At 41.5% G+C, this 10,765-nt stretch overlaps 1 protein-coding gene across 3 annotated transcripts in view; it reads right to left on the bottom strand.

Annotated features, from left to right (window-relative positions):
- Positions 1-5,055, bottom strand: part of LOC138763350 (transmembrane prolyl 4-hydroxylase-like) — a 74,558-nt gene extending 69,503 nt beyond the window's left edge. For all 3 annotated transcript variants that reach the window (XM_069937329.1, XM_069937330.1, XM_069937331.1), the window contains exons 1-2: positions 4,724-5,055; positions 307-388 (exon numbers count right to left, since the gene is read on the bottom strand). In XM_069937329.1, coding sequence (XP_069793430.1) covers positions 307-388; positions 4,724-4,987 — 346 coding nt within the window. In that variant the 5' untranslated portion in view covers positions 4,988-5,055. The remainder of the gene's footprint in view (positions 1-306; positions 389-4,723) is intronic.
- Between the last annotated feature and the right edge of the window lie 5,710 nt (positions 5,056-10,765).

Here is a 10,765-nt window from a genome sequence, read left to right as displayed (position 1 = left end):
ATCACATAGTTAAGCCAAATATTGAAGTGACATTGACAAATTGAGTTGTTTTCTCTGGAGCATTTGAGTCGATGGGGAGACCCGATAGAAATTTATGAAATTATAAGAGGCATCAATAGGGTAAACCTGAAACAATGACTGACCATCAATGTTGCCTGACCCACTGAGATCTTTCAGATTCTCTTTGTTAACTCTGCAGTAATTTGGCACTAAAGTTTTTGGCATTTCTTCAAAGAAACACGCACAGTAACACAAATTCAAATTTCAATTACACAAAATAAATGAAAACATTTTGCACATCCTTACCAAATAAAAGTGGTTTTAAGCTCAGTGTTTTCAGGTAGTGTACTTTGTTAGGAATAAGATTCACTTTTTGCATATGACCAACCTGAAGGAAAGAAAAACAACCTTATTTAATAGAAATTATAAGATGATGTGACAAACATATGGATATCTAAGGGAACGTTATTGAACCTAATGGAAGCTAACAATATTCATAGCGGTAACTGAAAGCACAAAAAAACTTTGATTTTTACGTTAATGTTATTAATATTGAAATCTAAAGGTTAGCTTATGAATATACAAGAGTAGGAGAGGACAAGTAGCCTTGGAGCTTGTCTGCCTTTCAAAAAGATTATAATTGATATGATTGTAACCTCAACTCCACATTATGATTTACCTCTGGATACTTTTCACTCCCTTACTTATCAAGAAACAATTGTTTTCAAAATATTTAAAGTCTTGTTTTCCACTGCTGATTAAGGAAGATAAATACAAAAACAGTGAACCATCTGAGAGAAAAATATTTCACCTATTCTTAGTCTTAAACCAGTAAAGCAGTGACCCCTATATCTCACTAAAGGCACCACTCCACACCCAGTCAGAATCTTTTATGTTTCCATTAAAGTTACTCTTTTAAACTCTATTGGATACAAGCCTAGTCTGCCCTCAAAAGACATCCTGCCCATTCCAGATACAGCTCTAGTAAACTTTCCTCAACTGCTTTCAACTGAATAGCATAGTTTCTTAAATAAAGAGACCATGCTATCTTCATGCAATTCTCCAGATGGGGTTTCAGGCCTGCTATAAGTGGAACATGGAAAAACTGCTTTCAGTGGTAGGAAGACATTACTATTTTGAATCTCCAAAAAATGAGAATCTTACATTCATTTCTTCAACCAATAAAAGATAATATTCTGTTAGCATTCCTAATAACTAAACCAGTATTATCTGCATACTAACCATTATGTATTGTGAACCCTGAACCTTCTACATCTTACAGCATTTGAGCATCTCAGTTTTGTAATCTCACATTTAACCTTACCTCATTTCTAATTTTCAAATCCTGTACAGATACTTCTCTCCTTTGTAAATGTTTTTGAATCTACATAATCAACACATTAATCATTTTGGAACTTCCCTCTCATTGCTCCCAAATGAATTCACCACGAATTGCAATTCAATATCTCACAAACATTTTAAATTCAAAAGTAACATTACTCAATTTAGCTGTTTATTTTTCTCAGTCTTCTTATCATTGGTTTACTGCTATACATAGTCCTTAAATCAAGACTTTAGTCCAGTGGATCACTTGGAGAGAATGTGCATTTTCCACCCAAGATCTGGATCCAGCTCAGATCCCAAAAAGCTATAAGGCAGCAGCACTAACTGCTTCACAACCTTTATATATCACAAACAATAAAGCTGTAGAATTCAGTATTATTAAGGTTTTGGTCCCCGAGTTTATCACTGAATCTAACAGCAAAGAAGGTGGTCATACGACCAACCATTTTAAAGCCAAATCTTTGAAAGAACTTTTCTAAGTCCCACCCTCCATCTCATTCCCTATAAGCCATGGACTGCTTCCTTCTCATGTCTTTATCCAATTTTGAAAAATACTTATGTAATCCTCAATTAATCTTTCCAACACTGGAGCAAAGGAGGCAGAGGGGTGACCATGTAGAGGTATACAAAATCATGAGGGCATAGGTTTAAGGTGAGAAGGGGGAGATTTAGAACGAATAGGTGTGGCAAGTTTTTCCACTCAGGTTGGTGGGTACAGAACAAGTGCCAGAAAAGAAAGTAGAGGTAGGCAATTTACAAATGATTAAAAGCCATTTTGCCAGATACACGGGCAAAGAGGGTTTAGAACAATATGGACAAATGCAGGTGAATGGGCTTAGTACATTGGGTTGAAGGCCCTTTTTCCATACTGTACAACACTACAAATCTTCTAAACTATTTCATCATTCTACATAAAATACAGTGACTGAACCAGAAAAAGATGAGGTATAGGCAGAGATTTTCATTGGTTTGTAGCATTCATGCTATGTGAGTGTGGAGAAAAATGACACACATGCCAAAGCCTTGGAAAATGAGACTGGTTTATTGCTCCGGCCGTCACGCTTATAATAGGCCCCAGGCTCTGACATCAGGGCCCTGCATCATCGGAGGACCGGCCTGGGATTGTCCGGCATTCCCCATCTTCCCACTGTATGGGAGGTCACCTGGGACAACAGCCAGTGTCACCAGCAGGTCGGCATGGTCGCCAGCCATTTTGTGGGCCTGTCATCATCTCTGTAAGTGGACCTCTACAGGTTTATCACAACTTCCTCCGAAGCTAAAAAAAAATCCATCTTTTTAATATGTGTTATTCAAGGAAATGAAATTGAGTTAAAATGGTACAAATTATATCCTCTCACATTTGTCTGCACTCCAGTCTTTACTAGCTTGTCAATGAACTCCACTCCCTCCCTTCAATTCCCATCAATGCCACTGGGGTCAATGTTTCTCCTACTCCCTGTACACAATTTCCTTTTACAAAAAATATTGTAATTACTGTAAATCTGAAGTAATACACAAGTTGATCAAGGTTGATGTTCCTGTCGCATAATGTCTTGAACGTCTCAGATCTTGTTTGTAAATCGTAATGTATTTTTCACTATTTTGCTTCAACACACCACCCACTCATCCCTTCACTCCTCTCCTAGTGCCCATCACTCTAGAGACTTTTACACAGCCACTTCGTTCAAGGATATTTGCAGCCATTTTATGCTATGCCTGCTGTAAAAAGCACCGAATTGGAATGGGACAGTCATTCCAGGCCTCGCTTTATTCCGGCGGGTAAGCATTTAAAAATTGGACAAAGAATGCAAGTAGGACAACGCACGCAAGTAGGACAACAGGAAAAATATTTTAAATAATACCTTGATCCCACTCTCTCCTGGCAGCCCACAATTATACGGTGAAGGTAAAAATCAATCTGACTGACAGTGAATAGTTCACAAGGGAATACCTGATCGGCAGACACTTGGGATTTAGCTCATCTCGGATTTCTATGCATGCTCTCATAAATGCAGAAGTCTGAAATGAGCTATAAAGTGGCTGGAACTGGAGATGAAATGAGCTGGTGGTGAAATAGTGATGCATTCTCCACTAGACTCACTGTTTTGTTAGGTGGGTGAAGCACTGAAATGTTGCTGGGAGGAGAATGAGAGATGATTTAATTCATAAGTTCATTGTTTTGATGTGGGGTGGCTGTTGGTCTTTCAAAATAAGGTTTGATCATTCATGAATGAGATAAAAAAGTATGTATCAAAGGGTGCTGAATCTGGAACTCTAGAGAAGGAGGGTGTGAATGCTCAGTTACTGAATGTATTCAAGACAGTCACTGACAGGCCTTCAGATATTAAGGGAGAAGAGATTAGTTTAGCGAGTAGCTGGCCCCAGGTGTCACCTTGTGCTGTGAGCAAGCTGGTCTGTGGGTTTGTCCTCAGTTTGAATCCACTACTATAGATCAATACTTGCAGATTTTCCAACGCTCTTTTATAAACTGTGGACGTATTTTCCCAGACTCTTTTATATATATTGTGTGCATGTTTTATTCCCACTATGATTTCCCAATGCTCTTCTATTAATTGTTGTGGTGTGTTAATAAAAGTAACATTTGATTGCAAACCCTTGTGTCCAGACTAGTCTCTCTCAAATCTGACACTTTCTCAGCACAATGACCAATGTGGGGACCAACAGCAGTGACGCTAGTGAGCCTTGCAGCAACAATGATCACTGTCTGCATTACTTATCTTATCACTCCCATTTCAATTTTGCAAGGGAATATTTTTGAGCCAATATTTGGGGGGAAAACAAGTGGGTCTAAACATGCCATCTAATATGGTATGTTAAATGTGACACTAGACACTGACATCACTGAATTTCTGTGGAAAAAAAATCTTCTAATTCTGTCCACTCTCCAATATATCAGACCCCATCAGGTTCCCCCAATCTAGCTCCTCTTCGTCCTCTGCCCACAACTCTAGTACCCCGCCTCTTCCTCCGTCCACACTCTAGCTCTCCCCACTTACTAAGTCCCATCACCAACTCTTCTGCCTCCCAAATCCTCCTCCAGTAAATGTACCAGCACCCACTCCTCCTCTCCCCAACCATACCGGCCCACCCCTCCTCCTCCTACTTCCACACTTTCAGCCTGGAGCACCCCCCCCTCCCCCCCGGTGTCCCCCCTCCCCCCCGGTCCATCCACCCCCCTCTGGCCCACCCCTCCTCCCCCCCTTGGGGCCTCCTTTTCCTCCCCACTGCTCGAGCCCCCTCCTCCTCCTCTCTCCATTCCCGTCACTATGACACCCCCCCCCCCCCTCTGGTCCGGACACTCCCGGCTCCACCCCCACTGTTCTCGTTCCGCCCCCTTCAGCGCATGTCTCCGCCTCACCTTGATGCCTTCCAAGCGGTGTAAGCGGCCGAACGCGGCGTCTTGCTGCAGTTTGGCGCCACGCTCCGGCTCCGACAGCTCCCGCCGCGTGTTCGCCTCCTGGCCGGGCACCGTGGACGCGCTGCTGTCGGGCGGCGAGTGCACGCTATCACTGGTGTAGTACACATACAGCAGCAAGGCGAGCACATTGAGGATGTAAACGTGCACAAACACCATGACAACTACGAAATAGGATCGCGAGCACACGCTGTCCTTCTGAGACATGTCGGCCCCACAAGATCTAAACAGCTCCTCTCGGTCTGTCCGTGGCTTTCAAAGCCGGCTCGCGAACGCGTCCTGACATCACCGCGTCAGATTGCTCACGTGCTCATTAATCCAGGAGCGGGCGTGGGCGGAGCCTTTGGGGAAAGGGGGTGTGGAAATCCTGGAATGGGCGGGGATTCCAAGAGTGGGCGGAGCGTTCAGAGGGGCCGGGGATTCATGGAACACTTCGGATGTGTTTGGGGTTCCCAAACTGGAGCACTCCCAAATTGCCAAGTAGCAGCAGGAGTAGATGCTGATGGACACACTGAGGCTTGGGGCAGCCAAGGCAAGAGTGTGGTCAATAACCACACTCTAGGACATTGAGGGGTAAGATGGATGAGAAAACTCCTCAAACAACAGAAGGGGGACCCCGACCAGGTCATTCTGGACTGGTCGACCTACTTGTGATATGCTCCAGTCTTTTAGTTAATAAAATTGTAGTGCGTGTCGAAAGAACCAAAGACTTGTTGATCCAAACCAAGGCTTTTATTAACTAAAAGACTGGAGCATATCACAAGTAGGTCGACCAGTCCAGAACGGCCTGCTCTGGCTAGGAGCAATCCTTTAAGACCTGCCAGTAGGTGTGGCTACACTCTCAGTCATCCTACTACCATCTGTACATATGTACATATACACATTGGTGATAGAATCTGTACTATCACACCTGGGGAGCCACTTCTTCAGTGGCAATGGTGCTATAAATGTTTAACACTACAAGTACAATAACAGATTATACAAATTGTTACGGGGTGTGTTAGAATAGTTATGGGTAAAATATGCCTTTAAAACAGATAGATTGTGGGAGTTTAGTTTAGTTTAGTTTACTCACAGAGTAACACTTCACAAAAGCCATTTCATTTAAAATGCAAGAGCTTTGCTGAAGCTAGACATTGAGGCTCCAATTTGCTTTTGCAGAAGCAAAGAAGAATGCTGACCTATTGTGTCTGGGCAATAAAGTCCAGGCTCAGAGATACTGATAAGATCTTTCAAAGATTGGGGTTGGAGCCCTGTAAGAAGTCATATGATTTTTACAAGCAGAGAGAGGAAAAACAGATAGGTGATTCTCTTTTGAAAAAGAGAGAGAGAGAAGTCAGTTCTACAATAGCAGTTGAGGCTGCAACATGACAAGCTGGCAGGCTTGTTGAAAAACCCCATATTGAAGATGGGTTGTGAGTTCTGAGTTCAGCCTGTTCAAAACCCTTGTAGTCCTTACAAGAGGAAATGGCTGGCTAGAGTGTTTCTCCTGAAATAAGGGAACCAAGAGGAACTCTGTGTGACCTGGAAGAAGAGGTTATCATTTAGAAAACCAATGATGGGGCAAGTTTCTTCGGCAAGACACTGAATTGATTGATTGGAAGAAATCAGTTTGTGTGTGTCCAACGAGAAACAAATCTCTCTCTGAAACCAAGAAGAACCTTCCTGAGTGGTAACCATTTACCTTTAAGCACCAAAGCTTGGTTAAGATTCATAAATGTTAAATTTTGTGCACAGTATAAGAATTGCCTTATACCGGTGAACTTGGAGAAGTGAAAAGTGAATGAATGGACAGTGAAACAGAAAACTTTCCTGAATATATACACATTACATACACGTGCACTTAGAATTAGAAGGGGGTTAAGTTAGGTTAATAGTTTAAGATTGATCTTGCTTAAACAAAAGCAACTTTTGTTTAAGCAACCATTGTCAGTAATTTCTATTGCTATTGGGTTTTAGAGTTCTCTGGGCTCGTAACAAAACATATATTTTTACTATAATGTTAATTGGTTTTGCATATAAGTACACTAAAATACACTAAAATTGCTGGACAAACTCAACAGGTCCTGCAGAGTCCATAGGAAGCAGCCGAGCAAAAAGCAGGCAGGTGCCTGAATAAAAAGATATGGGGAGGAGGGAAGAATGGACAGGGGGAGGAGCACAGGCCAACAGCCAAGAGACAATAGGTGGACATGGATGTGAGGGCAGGAGAGGGAAGTTGAAAATTGATCAGGGGAGAAGGGTAACTATGAATGCGGAGCTCTTCAGTACTCAGGCCCAAAAAGTCAGTTATATATCTTTACCACCTATGGCCTCTGCATGATCTGCTGAGTTCCTCCAGCAGCCTTGTGTTTTTTATTACAAACACAGCGTCTGCAGATTTTTGTGTTTCAGACTTTGCACTGTATTCCTTTGTGTACATATGAACAGAACACCACAAATTTGAAAAGATCTAGTACTGTACAATATTTTCATTTTACTATCAGCATTTCCAAACAGGGATATCTGTCCTTGGCTTCACCCAAAGGCAGTGTGAGGTCAAATGGAAACCTGGGGAAACAAAGCATCATATTCCTACTGGACACCCTTCAACCCAACAACATGAACATTGAATTTTCTAACTTTAGAAAACCACACCTCTATCTGGCTCTACTGTTTCTTTCTCTTAGTTGCCTACTCACATTCTTTTGACCTGAGTTGGGGAATCAGTAACCAGAAGGACTAGTGTAGGTGGGGTTTTTTGGTCAGGGTAGGCCAAAGTGCCTATTTCCACACTCTCTAACCTTCCCCCCCCCTCTCAGAGGTCTCTTCTCTCCCACCTTTTGTCCATTATCCTATCACCTTTTCCCCAGATTCTTCCCCTCTTTCCCCACCTTTCTACTTTAGTATCAATAAAGGTCCCAACTTGAAACGTTGACTGATCAATTCTCTCCATGGATGCTGCTTGTGCAGCTCCGTCCCTTCAGATTGAATGCCCAAGATTCCAGCATATGAAGTCAAGTCAAGTTTATTGTCATCTAACTGTAGAAGTACAACCCAACGAAACAGCATTCTCGGTGCAAAACACACACACACAACCAGACATATACACATACAGACAAACAATACATATAAATAAATAAGTCTGAGAGTCTTGGATGATTAGTGTGAACAGTTCCTTTGGTCATTCAGCCTTCTCACTACTCATGGGAAGAGGCGCAGGGCGAGTTTGTTGGTTGGGGCTCGGCCATTATAACAACTTAAGGAGCAGGAGTTGGTCAATCCACCCTCATGCCTACTCTGCATAGCAGGCCCAATCACAGCCTGAATGGAGATGCAAGACCACATGTGCTGGAATCTAGAACAAAAAGGAATCAGCCAGCATCCATGGAGTGAAATGAATAAGCAACATTGAACAGTACAGCACAGGAATAGGACTTTCTGCCCATGTGTCTTCGTCAAACAGTGCCCAAATTAAATTAAATCTATGCCCATATCATAATGATAATGTTTATTGTCCATATGCACTAAAATTTTTAATTTCTGTAGCTGACCATTTAGTTAAAAAAATAAAAACAACTATTAAAAAATCTGCATATTAAATATGTAATTGAATTAAAAATAATCAATATACAAAAATAGACAGATAATAAATATTCAAAGTTATCCTAGTGCAAAAATAAAGTGATTAAACATTTTACAGACAATCCTTTTGTGGTGTTCTGTGCTTGTTGACATTACTTTGTGCTTTATTTTAGTGATCAATAACAATGGAGATTACAGCAAATCCAGATCTGTCCTTCTATTCAATAGGTTTTTGGAAGTTAATACACCTGTATTCATGAGAAAATTGAATCTCACAGTATTGAATCTCATTTATTCCTTTGTCATGCTGTGAATTTATGGATATTCAACATTAAATGCACTGTTGGCAGGATTGGAAGTATGAATTATAAGGAGAGGCTTAAATAGGCTGGTACTTTGCTCTTTGGAGAGCAGGAAGTTAAGGAGAGACCTTATAATAATAATAATAATAATAATAATAATAATGATAATAATAATAATAATAATGTTTATTGTCAGGTAAATAGTCATCATCTTTTTCCCAGGGTAGAGCCATGTTCCTCTGTGTAGTGTTCCGGTCCAATGTTTTGCAGCTACCAGACCACACAATAATGCAGCCATACAGGACCCTCTCATTTGTGCTCCTGTAAAAGGTTTTTTCCCCCCATTTTCGCCCTGAAGTGGTCCTTTGATTCTGCTTCCACTCAACTAGAGTGGGTTCAGAGGTGGCTGATGAGGGGAACATGAGATGGCATAAGATAGTTGCTGGGAGAAGAGATACATTGTTCATGAGGCAAGGCTTTCATGTGCTCTTGAAGGAAGGACACAGGTTCATTTCCATCCCCTATCTGGGCAAAGGATTTCCAGTGAGGTTATGCACTTTTTTTCAAGGAGGATTGAAAAATAACCTTGAACATTATTCTCTGTAATTTCTTCCATGAGGGATCTCAGAGTGTTTGTTTCAGGAAGTTAAACAAGAAAGTCCATAGATGCTGAGAAAGTCATCATCCATAGAAAGTAGAGGGTAACTAATGTTTTGGGTCTGGTGTCACCTGACAGAGGGCTCAGGTGCATTGAAGGTGTTGGAGAAGTTTATTATCAATGTCTGCCTTCTCTAAGTGGTGCCTGTTTGACATTTGGGATGTGTATTCACATCATTCAGGTCCTCACCAGAAACCTTTATTGTCAGAAACCAATATTGCAATGAAGATATATGTTTTGCAGATATTGAATTTAAAACCCATCAGTTAATGAGTTGATGATGACTTGGAGCTTGACCTCCAAATGTTGGCATGCACAAACATTTTCAGTGTACTAAGGTTCTGGAGTGGAGACAACACAGATAGAATATAGAGAAACACAAAAGCTGCAGGTGCTTGAATCTTAAGTAAACAACGAATTGCTGGATGAACTCAGCAGGTCAGACAACATCAATGAGTAAAAATGGTCAGTTAATGTTTCAGGTGTCAACTCTGTATCATGATTATGACAAAATAGGTGAATTTGCATAATAAGTAGTGAAAGAAGCTGGGGAGGGGCCAAGAAGCAATCGGACAGAAAGTGGAAGTGGTGCAGAGACAGGTAGAGGGAAAGACCACTAGGAAGGGGATGCTAAAGAAAAGTTAGAGAGAAAAAATAAATAGAACAGTAGGTAATGAAGAGATGAGAACAGCAGAATCAGATGGGAGTGGGAGTTAGAAAAATGAGTGTTCTTGCTGATAGGTTTAAGCCTAAAGGATTGACTGCCTATTGCTTTCCACGGATCCTGCGTGACCTGCTGAGTTTCTCTAGCACTTTTGTGCATTGCTCTAGTTCTCCAGCATCTGCAGGCTCCTTGTTTACCTCCAAGAGGAATATGATATGTTGTTCTGCATGTTTACTTTTGGCCTTGCCCGAATAATGGAGAAGGCCAAGGACAGGCATGTTAATAAAGGAATGATTGGGGGAGTTAAAATCGTTGACTACAGGAAGGTCAAGTTTAGACCCTCAAACAGAGCGTTGTTGTTTGGCAAAGCCTGGAATGTACATACTGCATTCCTGCATAAGAACACCAGAGAGTGCTAGAGGTGTTTAGATTGGGAGCAACAAACCAACGTGTTGGAGGGACTCAGCGGGTTGAACAGCATGAGTGGGAGAAAAAGAATAGTCAATGTTTCAGGCCGGAATCCTTCATCGTTCATTAATGAACGATGAAGGATGGAAGCCAAAATATAAAACATTCTTTTTCTCCCATTGTTGCTGCTCGACCTGCTGTGTTTATCAAGATGCCAACCACTAGTTAGCCACAGAAATGATGGCCAGATTTCATTTTGCCAAGAAGTATTTAAAAGAGCCTGCAGAATTCTGGAAAAAGGTTTTGTGGACAGACGAGACCTGTATCAGAATGATGGTTTGCATCTTGCAGTGGAGCCTCTGTATTTCTGTTCATGAAGTCTTCGGTGG

The sequence above is a fragment of the Narcine bancroftii genome, chromosome 5 (genome assembly GCF_036971445.1).
Source record: "Narcine bancroftii isolate sNarBan1 chromosome 5, sNarBan1.hap1, whole genome shotgun sequence".
NCBI classification, from domain to species: domain Eukaryota; kingdom Metazoa; phylum Chordata; class Chondrichthyes; order Torpediniformes; family Narcinidae; genus Narcine; species Narcine bancroftii.
This window is presented reverse-complemented; position numbering and strand designations above follow the sequence as displayed.